The sequence below is a fragment of the Dendrobium catenatum genome, unplaced genomic scaffold (genome assembly GCF_001605985.2).
Source record: "Dendrobium catenatum unplaced genomic scaffold, ASM160598v2 fragScaff_scaffold_793, whole genome shotgun sequence".
Classification (NCBI taxonomy): domain Eukaryota; kingdom Viridiplantae; phylum Streptophyta; class Magnoliopsida; order Asparagales; family Orchidaceae; genus Dendrobium; species Dendrobium catenatum.
The window spans coordinates 236,177-252,159 of record NW_021319255.1 but is presented as its reverse complement, the minus strand read 5'-3'; the positions used below and the strand labels follow the sequence as shown (position 1 = coordinate 252,159).

Here is a 15,983-nt window from a genome sequence, read left to right as displayed (position 1 = left end):
CAGTTTTTTAGTACAAAAATTTAAAATTTTTTTACTAGAAAGTTACTTTAAGAAGCAGTAAGAAAGTCATCCCAAACGAAACCTCAATGTACAAAACAATCATATTAGCTATGCCCTTGTTAGAAACATATTCAAAAGCTAATTTGGGATCATCGATAACGCATAACTAAGGTTCTCCTCCATCCATCCTTGTCTCATCCTAGCAATCAACTCATCGGCCCTCTTTTCAAGATCTGCCGGGTCAATATCATCATCATGAACATAATCCTCCCCATCCTCACAACACTCTGAACCACCATCACATTCATCATAATCAGAGGAGCCATCATCATGATCATGAACATCATCATCATTCATTCTTTCTTCAATCTCTGCTACTTGACACAGCATATTGATTTCATCTTCAACTTCTGCAATCTCTGCACCATAAAACGGCCTATTGATTTCTTCTTCAACTTTTCCTTCCGAATAAAATGGCTTCAGGCTACTGAGAAAGACAGCAGCGATGATAAAGTTGAATAGGAAGAATCGGAGTTGTATCACAGCCCAAAGAGTATTCCAGAAAGTTGGCAAAGCTATCGCTCCTACGATAAAGATCACTAAAGAAAGCTCTGTTTCCGAGATTCTCATAATGTGATTCGCTAATGTCTGATAAGTTAAGAAAAATGTCTGTTTAGATTCTTAATTTTATTCCAGCTCCTATGTTTATGACTTTATATAGATATCCATATAAAGAGCTGAGAAGCAACAGAGATTTCTGAGAAACTGCTTTATATCATGCGGGAAGTAGTTGGCCGAAGTCAAGTCATATGCTTAAAATATGTGGCTTAACGTACAGTAAAGGAGAAACGGTTATATTCCAGGAAGATTAACTAGTCGTTAATCGTTAAAGGGGAATATCTCTTTCACATGCAGGCCTGCTATTTTGATTAAAAAAAAACAAAGAAGCCTGGCATATAGGCGCCAAGTACAGGAGTTTTTATTTGGTCCGGTGCAAGGACCTAGAGGAAGGTTCGGTTTTGCCTAAAAAAGTGCAAATACCGAGTTTTTTGAAAAAATACCGAGTTTTTCAAAAAACTCGGTATTTGCACTTTTTACCTATTTTTGGCTAAAACCGAACCTTCCTCTACATCCAGTGAAAGGACCTAATAATTGCTCCAAGTACAGAGAGGTTATGAAGGGCAGTTTAAACTTCAAAGCCTTTGACTTTGTGAACTGTTTTGAGCTTTGTGAAATTGGATTAATTATTCTGTGCGGACGCCGAACATCACCCTTCGCTCGGTACTGCGGCTCGGTATCGTTGATGTGGCACATTCTGATTAGTCTTCGGATGAAGTTTTGCGTTTCGGTCTCCGCACAGAATAATTTCTCGTGAAATTGAGCTAGAAGATACTCGAGAATAACAAAGATGATTTTAGCAAAAGCTGAAAATTTCAGATTTTGTAAGATAAGTTTCTCTTTGAATATTTCTCAATGTTCTTCATATATATATATATATTCTATGGCGGGTGTGAAATAGTTATGTAGAGATCTCATAAGGTTATTTTGATGAGATGTAATACAAACTAAGTGAAATCATAATGTGCTTGGCCCTTAGGTTTTGAGTGTTTAATATATACTCTTTTGGGATGTATATTTAATCATTGTCTGTTAAGCAGGCACGCCAAACATTAATATCTAATGGGTTGTTTGGTATGTTAGATGAGGAATGCAACGTAAAAGGAATACAATTTAGAAATGGAATTTACGTGTTTAGTTTAATGAAAAAGGAAAGCTGTGTAAAAATTCAGTGAATTCTTTTTTCACTCAATAATTAATTTTTTATGAATTATAAATTCGCTCAATTTTGGTTGAATTCCTTTTTCACCACAAGCTAACTGCATTATTGTCGATAGCACGATAGTCGCCAACCATCTTCCATCGCTAGCAACTGATGCTGGCCACCATTGTCGCCAGTTGACTATAGGAAATAGTTGACTACCATCAATCATCCGCTTGTTGCCATCGCCTACCCACTGTCGGCGGCCCCATTTGCTGCTGCTACCCGTCGTTGGCTACCAGTGGTCATGGACCATCACTTTTATTTTACTTTACATTGCATTCATTTTATTTCAAGCAAAAAAAAAAAAAAAATCTCCTGTGTTACTTTTATACTCATTCAAACAACTTCAAACATTTCAAATATATTATATTTCTTTTATATTGCATTTCTTTTTTAGCAAACTAAACATCCTCTAAGTAAGAGAGATAAATTTCATTTGAAATATAGGGTACTCTTAATATTCATGTGATCTCTTTATTATCGTGAATCCTTTATTGAGTAGTTTATGGAAAATGGGAAACCAGGGATATTATATAATATTTTTTATATGCTTAAATGTGTTGATATTTGGTTTCCTAGAACACCTGTGCTCTCATCTATAAATTAACCTATAGAGAGAGAGAGAAGAGAGGCTTTATAACGAACTTTTATTATATCCAGTGAACGTACGCAGAGGAATCTTCGGTTTTAGGCAAAGAAGCGCATGTACCGAGTTTTTTCTTGAAAAAACTCGGTACACCTCGGTACTCGGTACAGGCGCTTTTTTTGCCTAAAACCGAACGTTCATCTGCGTACGTTTACTGGATAAAATAAAAGTTCCTTTATAACAGACTGCGTTATAGCAAACGAACGCCATAGCAATTGAGGAAGCATTATAAAGAGTTTGAATGACAATGAGTTAATAACTTGATACATAATTTGAGTGTTAAATTTATAATATAACGAGATTTCAATAAAATGAAAATTTACCTTTTTTATTAAATGCTATTTAATTCCGTATAATGAAGCTTAAGTTCGTGAAAATTAGCACATATATATAATTCACCCAACTCTACAGTTTTAACTTTTAAGGTTGAGTAAGGTTTCATTTGGGATAATTTTTTAAATTAATTTTTTAAATTATAAAATTTTCAACTAAAAAATTGTTCCAAATAAAATCTACGTATTTTTTTATGAAGCAAGCATTCACAAGCAAATAAGTATTTTAAAAATTCACAATTTATTATTACTCAAAAACTATATATATATATTGAAACAATTAACTAGCTTAATACGATTAGACAAATTTCTGTTAATATTCATCTCGTTTAAAAATTAACTCAAAATAACTATTTATATTTGGCTCATTTCATTTGCATTACAAACTAGTCATATACATAAACCCCTTAACAAGCCAAACCTGAGCTTTTTTTTTTTGGCAAGCTGAGCATTTCTAACAGCCCTAAAAATGGAGAGATTATTTTGTGTGGAGACCAGACGTAGAACGTAGTCCAGAGATCAACAAGAATGTGTCACGTGAGCGGTACCGAGACGTGATACTGAGCACAAGGTGACATGGTGCATTCTTGTTGGTCTCCGGACGGCGTTCATCATCCGCACAAAATAATTACTGCTAAAAATGAGCATTTTTTTAAGTGCAAGTAGCTTCATCATTTAGAAAGTAATTGTTATAGGCTTCGTTTGGGATGACCTTTTTACTATTTTCTAAATCAATTTTTTGGTACAAAAATTTCTAGCTCAAATCTTTTTTTTACTAAAAAAATTATTTTAAAAAACAGTAAGATAAATGCGCCAAACAAATTCATAACTTCCTCTAAAACTGACATTAATTCTAACCATAAGAAGCAAATGTTCCAGTGGGGCATGTTCATTAATTTGAAGTTCAAATCATGAAAAAAGTCAAGACCACAAGTAATAAAGAAACTAACATCAATTGAGTTCAACAAAAAACTGGACTGGAAACCATGAATTACAATAAATTCGAACAAAATCGAGGAAAAAAAATAACTAAAAGATAATTATAGCTACAGTCATAAGCACAAATTAATTAAGATGTTCGATAAACGAAATGCCAAACCAAAAGAACGGAATTTGCAGTTGAGATTAATTTGCTGCAGAGCAAATTGAGGGAAGAGGCAGCTTCTATGTCAGTAAGATACCTCACTCTTAAAAAAAATTAATGGTTCATTCTCCAGGTAGTGATATGTTAATATCAGTAGCAGAGTTTCTAGAGTCAGGTACTGAAGAATGTAGAGAGGCAGACCAGTTTTCTCCTTTGAAGGAAGATGAGATGGTAAGGCTTGGCTTTGGTGTAGAAGCCAATTGTTGTCCTTGCCCGCCACTACTGTAAGTATCTTCTACCTCCGTAGGCATTCGAACTGCAACTCCGGCTGCCGGCATTGCCGCTGATGTCTCCAGTTTAGGTTTCTTTGTTTTCTGCTCCAGTTGGTAGCCAGGCAAGAAGCTGCCCACCACGACCTTAAATTTAAGAACAGTCTCGAATGTTCAGTTTCCTTCCAAGGATAGAATGTGTTTCTCTTTTGCAAATGAAGCTTGAAAATTAAACAAAAGAATGGAGGGGAAAGAGAGATAATTTGACCCATGAAGCCATGATGAGTTCAGAGCCCTGCATTGGGTACTCATATCCACACCCACCCATGTACTCACCCATACCCTTGTGGGTGGGTACTAACAATGGGGGATAAATCGATTTACATTGTTAATCACCATATACCTTATGTTATTGCAATCCTCACTACGTAGCATGCAACACTTAACCATATTGTGACTACGACAAATTATGATATGCGGTTTGAAAGTTTGCAATTAGGAAAAGAGCAACAGGCCTCTTAAGGCCATCAGTTTATGGCATATTGCGTTCAAAAAATATGGAAAGTGGGTGGGTATAGGTGGGTACGACATCCCGAAAGTCACCATGGATGGGCGTGGGTGGGTGAAGCCCGTTCGAGCAAAGCATGGGTGGAAATCAGGACCCCATGTAGGGCTTTGATGATGACCTTTATTTGAGAAAAAAGGATTACCTGCACAGGACTAGCAGCAACCAAAAGACCAGCTACGCCTCCCCCTAGAACACGACCATCAGGGCTTGCTAATGAGACACTCATCCCGCCAGACCGGCTCTTTGTTCCACCATTTTCATTTGGCATAAATGATCCTGATAAGGAGAGTAATTCAAATATGCCCTGCAAAACAGCGTAAACGGCTGATGTGCTCAGGATAAATTTTAGCTGTGCAAGCAAATGAGTTGGAAAGAAACATGACATGATATTGAAATCAACAGTTATCTGCCTAAGCTGCATATTTCAGGTACAAAATAAAAACTTCTTTCTTTATCATCATATATCTTAGGATAAGTTGCAAATAGGTCTTATTATTTCTCTCAAACCATAATATGGTCCTTCTGTTTTCAAGGTCACTGTTGGGAAATACTTGGAATTCCCAAATAAAACCTAACTATCTTGATGAAAACAGCGAGAACGATGCACAAATCCAAAGGAAAAATCAGAAAAATTGTAATTTTATTGTGATAATCAAACTAACAGAAGAAAAATAACAAGATACAATTGATCCTCTATTCGAGAGGAGGATCTCTCTCCCAAATCTCTAGATGCCGCTAGAGCCCAAAAACCTAAACATAAGAGATCTCAAATTCAGCCAAATTTAAGATGTCATAATCCTAGAACAACAAACTATTTAATGCATACAATCCAAAACGAAATCTCTAAACAATCCCTATTTTCAAATTTCCCTCATAACTCCCTCAAAAATCCTTCCTAAACAACTTCCTTGGACCCGGGCGTGAGTTCGGCGAGTACAAGAGAGGTGAAACTTCTGTCTTTGTTCCACCTGGGCTTACCGGTCTAACAATCAGATGTATGGTTATTAATCCAGACAATCCACAACCCGAAAAAAGTTGACTTCCAACCGCTTCACAAGAGGAGAAGAGGTCGGTTTAAGAAAAGATACATGGACGATTGAGTTTGTCAATTAAGCTAGTTTACTTGCTGATGAAAAAGAAAAGAAGAGAGAGAGAGAGAGAGAGAGAGAGAGAGAGAGAGAGAGAGAGAGAGAGAGCACAAATTTAAGTAGCTCGACCTGTCTGCTTATGTTACAAGAGGGTGAGAGAGCACAAATTTAAGTAGCTCGACCTGTCTGCTTATGTCACAAGAGGGTGAGCATGGAAAGTTTTAGTATCTAGAAAAGTTATCATGATCACTCCTTGAATACTCTTCCTGAACTCATTGCCAAAAGCTTTGAGTTTATAATTTGGAGGAGTTTTGGCTAAGGCTTGAGTTCATTGATGCTAGTGAAGTTCAAAAGCAGGCTATTATAGACGTTGGGACAATTGGATAAAAGATTCATGGGTGACACACATGCTGACCTGGAGTAGGGGGACATGTGGCGAAGGTAGAGAGGGTTGGTTCCACGTGTTGACATTAGTCAACTGATTGACTAGCAGACAATTATCCTAAGAAATGATGAAGATTCATGGTGGAGAGCCATTAGGACTATAGGCATTTTCAGGGTCTTTCTTGAAATCCATGTGGAGATCGCGGCCACATGGCACCATCGAATGGTTTAGGAGAGCGGAAATAGATACGACAATTGTTAGAATGAAATGTGAAATCTTCCATGGCTTAAGAAGAGATTTAGGCTTCGTTTGGGACGGTTTTTTTATTGCTTCTTAAAATAGCTTTGTAGTTTAAACATTAAAATTTTTATACTAAAAAGCTACTTTAAGAAGCAATAAAAAAGCCGTCTCAAACGAAGCCTTAGACGAAACATTTTGCATATTTAACATAATGTATTAGTTGTATAACATGGGTGATTTAGGTTTCTCATGGCTCAATTGGATGTGAGTTTTACCAATCAACTGCAACAATTATGGTGGCCATCTGGCAATTTGAATTGGACTTCTAAATCATCTAATCGGTTTAGCTATTTTAATTGATTGATTTTCCATTTCTCCCAAACTTAATGTGTGGACAGCTATGTTGAGACAAAAATCAAGGATGAAGCACTTTCCCCTAATTCTAAACCCTATAAATAATTTAGCAGATGACAATCAATGCTTATTTGAGCTTCATCTTCCTTTCAAAGTTATCCCTCAGTCCATTTATAAGTGACTTTCGCTCAACCTGAAGCTTCTTCCTATGATTTTGAACAGAGGGGTTTCCCTCTTTAGATCCATAAGACATGAGGAAAAAGTAAAAGGTGAATTAGTAGTTCAGATTATGGCCGATGATAGTGATAACAACATATCCATAATTTTAGAGATACTTGAGCAGTGAGGCAGTGGCGTCGATACTAATGATGACAATTATGGTGTGAATACAGAGCCAATGAGGATTAGTGATAAACATGGCGTTGAAGACAAGGGATCCTACTTATGGAGCAGCTCCTCTCAATAATGGTGACTGAGGGCATGACAATATAGCGCATAATGGTGGATCAAAGAGTGAATCACCCACTCCAACAAGAGGAGCTGACCATAGATGTTGATCTCTTGGTTTCCCAAACGGTTTCAACATGAGATATGGAGGAATCAATGCAAAAGCAGTGGAAACAAGCGGAGAGGTGATACGACAAAAGAGAAAAGAAGGATATGACAAATTACACATTCTATATTGTCGTCCTCTAACATGGCGGTCAATGAATCCCGTTGACAGGGGTACGATCAAATAGAAGCGATAATGACGTTCCTTGAGGAATTGCAACATATCATCGAGCAAAAACAACAAGAAAATCAAGCATTGAGGGCACATATCAAACAAGATGATCGGGTGGAGTACTAAACTCTAAGTATGACCTATAATTGAACATTAGGATGAAAAATGATCTAAAATAATCAAACGGACCTACTGCCATGAAGGGACCCATAGTTATGGACCGACATGTTAACAAAGTGAAGCAATCATAGTTTTGGAACAAGAAGAGAAATTTCTAGCCAAGTGTCCACCACATCCAACTAAACATGTTTGATAACGTATCACAAGAGGTATTCCATCACATAGTTTAAGCTGTTTAATGGGAATGATAGTCAAAGATAGCTTGAACTACCACTTAATCCAATTATTGCAACATGTAAGAATATAGGCGGCATGGATCTTGCACTCTTTTGCCATTTTGTTCCTTATGATCAGGTTGCTTTTGAATGATATTTTGAACTTCCCAATAACTAACTTATGATATTTGTTGAGATGGAAAGCATGTTCATGAAGCAATTTGCTGTCACAATCAAGAAGAATACCGTTGTTGACAAAGTATATTACAAATTGTCTAAAGATGATCAAGAAGTATGACTAAAATTTGGAAGAACAATATGAGATCCAACTACTAATGCGAAATATGATACTGTATAAATGCATGGCTTCGATATTAGAATATTCCATGAGCTATTAGATTGAGTGGCCAATTTTAAAATATTCAATCATAATAAAACTCCAAAATCCAAGTAAGGTAAAGAGCACACCACATTCTCGTATATTGTTGATAAAGGAAAAAAAATCAGTCTCAGGTTATAATATAGACAAATAGAACTAGCAGGCTAATACTCAAGAATTCTCGCTGTTTTCCGAACTTCTATGAAAATCTATAATTCTGTACTAGTAAAATAATAAATAAATTAAGCTGTTCAACCAAAGTACCAGACTTTCATGAAGAACATATTCAAAAATAATCATGACCAAATTGGTAGCATACAAATAAAAGTGAGCATAGAAAGGTTAAAACTTGAGTCACTAAAACCTACTATAATAACAGCTATGGTTCAAACCTCGTATGTCAAGGTGCCGCCGGAGGAATCTGGTTGTCGAAGAGTAACATTTGAAACCACACCATTTGCTGAGAGGATACAAATTGCTCGAGGCCCTTGTTGAGAAAATGACATTATCTTCATAGTAACATCCTAGAAAAAAAATAGAGAAAACAAATTTAAGACTCAAATAATCACAAATTGTGTCGACACTAATTCCAAATATCAATGTGCGATACTCCACTCATTATATTGTGTAGGTTTGCTTCTTCTGTCCTCATAAATACTTTGCATAAATAAATTTAATGGCCGTATGAGAAGTGCTATTTCAACTAAGAATAATTGTTATGTAAGCATTCCGTCATTACATGGTAGGTTGTGAATAAGATGGACTTATCATATTTAACAAAACATAAAATACTACAACACTACCAAAAACAACAAAAACAATTCATTTTTTTATGAAAATCAAGAGTTTCTTGTGATTAGGGGTGATCAAATTGAACTTCAAGAGACCCAAACTCACCAAAAAAAATTTCTAGATTTTAATTTCAGCTTGAATATATATATACAAACTCACTAACACACTTAGACATATATGCATGGATCTTTTGAAGAGGGAATCCTCATTCTCCACCCAATTTTATTTTAATGTTAGCACCTTCAAAACAGGATTAGTCGATCAATTAATTTTCTTTAGCATAGTGACATCCAATATTACAATAATTTTTTAAAGATTATTTGATCCTCACTTGGTTGCATAAAATCTTTTATAATGGATAACACTGATTGCAATGTAAGATACTTATTATTGTAAATAATCAATTGAAATTAAATACATGTGTTCATGATAATATCTTTCGTGTACTACACAATTTTGATTGGTAATATGCATAGGTAAATTTAGACCTTTAAAAGGGCTTATATATGCTATCAGTTCATCATTGTATTTTTATATGTACTTGATGAATGATATTTCATCATGAAAATTTATGGAATTTGATCCACACAAGTCAATCTTATGTCATAGCTAGATCAATTTTTAAATGGTGTGATCCTTAATATATATATATATATATATTAAGGATCATATATATATTAATGCAATGACATAAGATTGAGATGAGTCCAGATCGAATTGATACAATATTAAAAAATTTATACCATAAAGAACTAATATTAATGCAATTTTTGGATTGAGAATTTCTAAAATTAAATTCAAAATCATTTGAACTTCAATTTTAGTAAGCTTGTAATCGAAATGAACGTTTTGACAAGATGAACCTAATGACGCCAAAATTGATCCTATTCAAGTTGAAATGAGTCCAGATCAGACAGTTGAAATGGAGTTCGAAAATTCGTGATATTAATTGAAAGACCAAATGATTTCTAAATCATTTATGTTTGTAGTCAAATTGATCATTTTTGGATAAGATCAGGAATCCAACAAGCCCAATATCACTCTATTTTGATGTCATTAAGGTGCTTAAATGCTAAGAGTTGATTTATGAAGAAAAAAATTAATATAAGTCGTTCAATGATGTTTTCAGACTTTGGGAAAAATTACAAAAATTGCCACTATGAAAAATTATAAATAGAGCCCAAGAATTTGCATGAATGAGGAGCCTTGGCTTGAAATTGGAGAGATCTTGGTTGGGCGACAACAGTTGAAGGACTGTAGTCAAATAATGGTGGTTGAAGGACCATTGTCAGGTGCAATAATTAGAGGTTGGGTGACAATGGTTTGACGATGGTGGTCAAGCAGTGGTTCAATGATGATGGTTAAGCAGTGGTTTGACGATGGTGGCTCGACAAAAAACATTCGAGTGATGGTCTGATGGAGTTCTTGAATTCTTCAAGTCATTGAGCTTTTTTGAATCTTGAGCTAAGGTCCTCATTTATGTAGAGAGTGGGTCTATTCATAATTTTTGAAAGTGACATATTTCATAAAGATAGCTGATTTGAAACACATCATCAGACGGCCTATAATGATTTTTTTTGATAAAATATAATTCTTTCAGCATTTAGCTAGGTGCCTTAAGAATGTCGAAATTAAGCGATCTTAAGGTCATTGGATTTGTCTCATCAAGATGCTTGATTTGACTATAAACATGCAAAATTTAGCGATCATTTGATTCTCTAATTACTATTCAAGAGTTTGCAAATATATTTCAAGTTCTTGATTTGGGCTAGTTCAGACTCGGATCCGATCACCCTTGGTGTTGATGAGCCTGTCTAGTAAGACCTTTAGTTTGACCACAAGTTTGTTAAAATTAGAATTCATATGATTATGAATTTGATTCTGAAAATTTTCAATTCAAGTATGCTTTAAGATTAATGCTTTATCAAGTGAATTTTGGGTAATGTATTAAGGGCCATCGTCCCCAGTCTAAGCAATTAGTTCTCATTTTTCCACACATCCCATTCTAAGTGAAAAGAATGCTATATGTCATAAACATTGACTCAGATGTGGAAGAACTAAATCTAGAACTCTATATTTCAATGAATTAACATACGCTTCTGATAAATTCCTCTTGCTTATTTGATATGATACGATATTTGGAAAAAAAAAATTCTTTTTTTAAAGTGTTTTAATTTGTATTTAAGTGACTATATTTATTGGACCGATCCAATCAATCAAACCGTGAACCCACAGTCAAATTACTTCGGTGGCACGGCTGGATTTCGGTTAAAAGAGACTCTTGCAAGTGTTTTCCCCACGGTCCTAATCATGCTCTGGATGGCTTGGGTATGCAGGATTGGCATTCCATATGTGTGTCAAATCAAATGTCATGTCAATGCAGTAACAAACAAATGAGTTCCTTTTTTTTTTGGGACATTTAGGCCATTTAAGTCAAACTCACACACACAACGCATACACATAGACTCGAACCCTGAACCTTTTAATTGGAAGCCAAAGCTCTCAACCAATAGGCCAAGTAACAAACAAATGAGTTCCCACTCTTTAGGAACTGGACATTTCGTCGTAATCAGCCAGCCTTATTTGGTAAATCCACAACCAGAAAAGGTAGTATAAAGTTTGGACAATTATGAACCAAAAAATAAAAGAGGCAATTCATCCGCATAGCATTGTTTCAAATTATAGCGATCAGGAAGCTAGCCGTTATATTTAAAGCATACCTCTCCAGAAGCCACAGTGATTATATGAGGGGTGAAATTTGCACCAGCTGAGCATGCCACCATCTCGCCTGAGAGAAAAACCAATAACTTCAACAAGACAGCATTAAAAAGAAAAAAAACATGGTCCCATCTAATGACTTTGACTGCATTTGAGACAGTTTTTTTACTGCTTCTTAAAATAACTTTTTAAAAAAAATAAAAAAATTTTGTACTATGAAGTAATAAGAAAGCCGTCCCAAACAAAACCAAAATCTTTACAACAGAGAAATTCAATCCAAACTGAAAATCGATCAAACAAAAATGCTTTGTTAGCTTTGCAATATGGACAAAAATAAAACAAAATTTTTACCAGTTCATAATTTAGATTTCGTTTTATTGCTTTTTTAAAAAAATGATTTTTTAGTATAGAACAAAAAACAGCCTTAATTGCGCGAATGTAATTACAGCAATCCAACTAATCCAATAAAAAAATCAGAATCGTTTTGAAAGAGTTGAAAGAAGTTGGAATAATCCACCTCAAAAAATAATACAGGTTCAGCATTATCTAAGAAAATATATAGAAGCTGTAGTGATGTGAAGCCAAAAAACTTAAAAAAAAAAAATATTCGTTAGATTCGCCAGGTCGACTAATATTCCAGTAGTACGTGGACCAGATGTACGGTCCTCATAAAATGTCAAACATGGCCCCGTACAGGTCCCATTCCCTCGTATATCGTGGGAACCAATTTATGAACTTGCACACATTAATATTTCAAGAGACAGAGAGAGAGAAAGATTATCAGTTCACTTATCAGTTGTTAATGGAGGCAAATTATACAAATTTATCTTTCGAAATGCAAAGGTCTAAAAAAAAAATTCCAATCGAACCCCACACAACGCAGGGTTGTCTGTCTTACCCTACAAGAAAGAACCGCATTCATGGCGGATATGAAGAAACCCCCTACATCAGTAGTGGCCCCAGAGACGATAACACCAAATATTTCGGAACTCAAAGTTGAAGGGATAAAGACACAGAAAGGTCAAAACAAATAGGAAAGCACAAAATTGTTCATTGCCCAGAAAGCTCCAATCAAACCGATAAAATTATAGGGAAGATTGGGTGATGAAATTACCTAAAGATTCCAGCTCAATCCGCGGTTGTTGCTTGGTCAAGAACCCCCCTGGCCGCCCTTTACCCCGCTTCAAAGAGAAAGCGGGCGGTGCGGAGTGCTCCCCCGGCGGCAGAGATGCCGAGATTGGCGTGGGGTTCAGCGGCATCACACTCCCATCTGGCGCGTACTTCCTGGGCCTCCCCCTCTTCTTCTTCCCCGGCATCCCCGGCCATGCCGTCAACCCAGCGGACGCCTTCGTCGGCGTCAGGGCCGGAGCTGGTTGATGAGTTTGCGGATTCACCGCGGCGGAAGGAGTTGGAGTAACTAGGCCTACCCTCGGACTAAGATTCTCGACCCTTGTCACCACCGGGGCCGCCGATGCCGGCGGCGGCGAAGGCATCGGGTTTTGATAACTCCCACCAACCTCTGGCGCCGCCATAAAACCACCAGGTTTCATCCCTTCCCTTCCCTCCATGCATAACATATGCCCTAAAAAATCCTGGCAAATCTTCAATCTTTAGCTGGTGGTTTATATATAATTCAAATCTGAGGACCCTTCTTCAATCTCCTCAGCAGCTCAAGACTACTCCAATGAGAATGACGGATCGAAGATTCAGCGACGGAACTGTAACACTTTCTCGTCCGATTCGAAAGACTAAATTTTTATCAAGCTCCAGTCTTTAGATATAATTGCAGCAAAAAGAGCTCAAGCGCAAGAACTCAATCTCGCATAAAAACTCTTTTGCGCTGCTTTCACAGTAGATTCCGGCAATCTAAAGCGCCGAGATGGCCGGAAAACAGCTGATTTTGGTAGCAGAACTGCCGCCGGCTCGTCGCTTAACGGATTTAGGCGCTCTTTGAACCTCGCCTGAGAGGAAGAGAGTGGGAGAACTGGTCCGAGAGCTGAAAAATTAATTTATGCTAAATAATTAAATAATCAATTAGTTGGTGATAAAGCAAAATAATAATTACTAATTTGGAGATTTTTTTGAAATCGAAGGGAATATTTTATGCGGAGGAGACACAAAAATCGAAATATGCTTTCCAACTTTCCGTCCATCACGGGAAATTATTAAGGTGCATTATGGAAAAAAAAGGTTTTTTAATCAAAATTTTAAATTATTTCTATTTTTCCTTCCTCCTAAAATTTCTCGATTTTTTTAAAAAATTAGAACGTTGGAGGTTCGCCTTTTGTCTACCACCTACGCCTTCTGGATAAAACTAAAGGGTGGTCACCATGAGTGAAGACCCTCGGAAATTGTTCAAATTACGAGGAGACCATCGTGTTTGGCCGTACCTCCTAGCGTGCAGCCGTGCACTTTTCTTCTATCTTTGGGCGAGTTGGGCATTTCGGCTGAGAAGGCCGATTCGCCGGGTTTCTAGACCGGATTGGTCTGCTCGGCCGGGTGCGGTCGAGCAAGATAAAAAGGCACAATATGCGTTGCAACGTTTTAAGTTTGTAGTCAACACCGATATATCAGTTGTTTCGGTTGGAACCGGTTCGGTTCCAAAATACGAGGAAAAGCAACTCGCAAAAAGATATGAATTTTGTGCTTCCTGACCTTTTTCTTTACTGTAATCATATTTTTTGTATCTTCATTTAGTTAAAAACACAAATCTCATTGGCCTATTGGTTGAGAGCTTAGGCTTCCAACTAAGAGGTTCATGGTTCGAGTCTATGTGTATGCGTTGTGTGTGTGAGTTTGCCTTAAATGGCCTAAATGTCCCAAAAAAAATTTTCATTTAGTTAAAAGAATGGGTCAAAAAAAAAAAAAAATCCAACGTAAGTGTTCTCCAGAAAATTCAATGTTCAGTCTCAAAATGATATTTAGATTAAAAATTTTTAAAATTAAATTGAGGATCAAATCTAGTCATCTTGACAAGACGAACTCAATGATACCAAGAGTGATTTTAATCAGCTTCAAATAAGCTCAAACTAAACATTAATGAAAACTAAAGGACATTAATTGAAAGATCAAGATCAAATGATGGTCTCCAAATCTCGCATGTTCATCATCAAAACAATGAGTTCAACAAGACAAATCTTAAAAAAAAAAAAAAAAAATCAAAGTAGCGGAATGCTTCTCTAAAAAAATTTATAAATAAGGTTCTATTTTTTATATGAAGTAGGAACGAGCACTAAGAGATTTTAAAAATTCTAAACCATGATCAACGCAATTTGATTTGCTTTTTGTTACAATGTCATTAATGAATTGACTTTGAATAATAGTCATTGATCTCCATCATCTATACTTCTTTCGAAATATCTGCAACAATAATCAAACAATTATTCTAGATTATGTAATTATGTCTTCTTTAATTGTGAAAAAGAGTATACTCTTATGCATTCAATTATTATTATTATTTATGCATAAAAGTCGCATAGGAGTCTACATGTTAATATAAATAAAAGATCACAAGTTCTTAATGAAACAAAAGCTCTATAAAAATATAGCTTTTGAAATAAAACCTAAAAGCCATTATTCCAACATATTACAATAATCAAACAAAATGAAAAAGAGGTAGCCAAATCCATCGAGAAAACCCAAGCGAGGTACATTTGAAAGAAGATAAGGCCAAACACAGGGATACCAACAGAGAGAACAAGGACTACCAAAAGCAGATCAATAACACACTTGGGATCGAAAAGGCTCAACATGATCGCTCTAACACCTGCAAGACAAAGCAACCTCCAAAAAAGAATAAGAACATAACAAAAAAAGTAAAGACAACAAAAATAACCCCAAAGGGAAAAGGCTTGGGAAGACCAAGAACCAAACCAAATAGTTGAAATACAAACCCACAACCGAGCAATCAAAAGAAAACTACAAACCCCCCAAGAAAACCCCACCTGAACCCCTAAAACAGAACCCACAACCAACCACCAACCAAACTCCACTCGAAGTCACTACCAAAATAACAAACCCACTAAGAGGCCAAACCACCATAGCCAAGAGAAGCCCCACGAAGGGAAACCCAAAACGACAACCAAGAGATCAAACCAACAGACGGACAGAGCCACCACAACCAAGAGACCAACCACACCAGAACAAGGCACAAGCTACCATCTTCTTCCGTTTACAACAACCTTAAAGAAGGTTTAATCAGCGATGCGAATCACATTCAAGCCATACAAGGCTTGAAACTCCTCCTC

The 15,983-nt window shown here is 36.2% G+C and overlaps 1 protein-coding gene across 1 annotated transcript; it reads right to left on the bottom strand.

Moving 5' to 3' along the window:
* Window positions 1-3,700: 3,700 nt before the first annotated feature.
* LOC110116654 (AT-hook motif nuclear-localized protein 1) lies at window positions 3,701-13,737 on the bottom strand. The gene is made up of 5 exons (XM_020850322.2): window positions 12,851-13,737; window positions 11,739-11,806; window positions 8,619-8,750; window positions 4,864-5,025; window positions 3,701-4,300 (listed from the first exon to the last, which is right to left on the bottom strand). The coding sequence occupies exons 1-5, from the start codon at window positions 13,311-13,313 to the stop codon at window positions 4,007-4,009; spliced, it is 1,119 nt and encodes a 372-aa protein (XP_020705981.1). The 5' UTR covers window positions 13,314-13,737; the 3' UTR covers window positions 3,701-4,006.
* Between the last annotated feature and the right edge of the window lie 2,246 nt (window positions 13,738-15,983).

What these genes read in the sequence shown, in the direction of transcription:
- LOC110116654 (XM_020850322.2), bottom strand. Translation starts at nt 13,313, where the DNA reads ATGTTATGCATGGAGGGAAGGGAAGGGATGAAACCTGGTGGTTTTATG. An exon ending in TCACTGTGGCTTCTGGAGAG is followed by an intron (nt 8,751 to 11,738) that starts GTATGCTTTAAA and finishes TTTTTTTTCTAG; the next exon opens with GATGTTACTATGAAGATAAT. An exon ending in GCGGCACCTTGACATACGAG is followed by an intron (nt 5,026 to 8,618) that starts GTTTGAACCATA and finishes GCTGTTTTGCAG; the next exon opens with GGCATATTTGAATTACTCTC.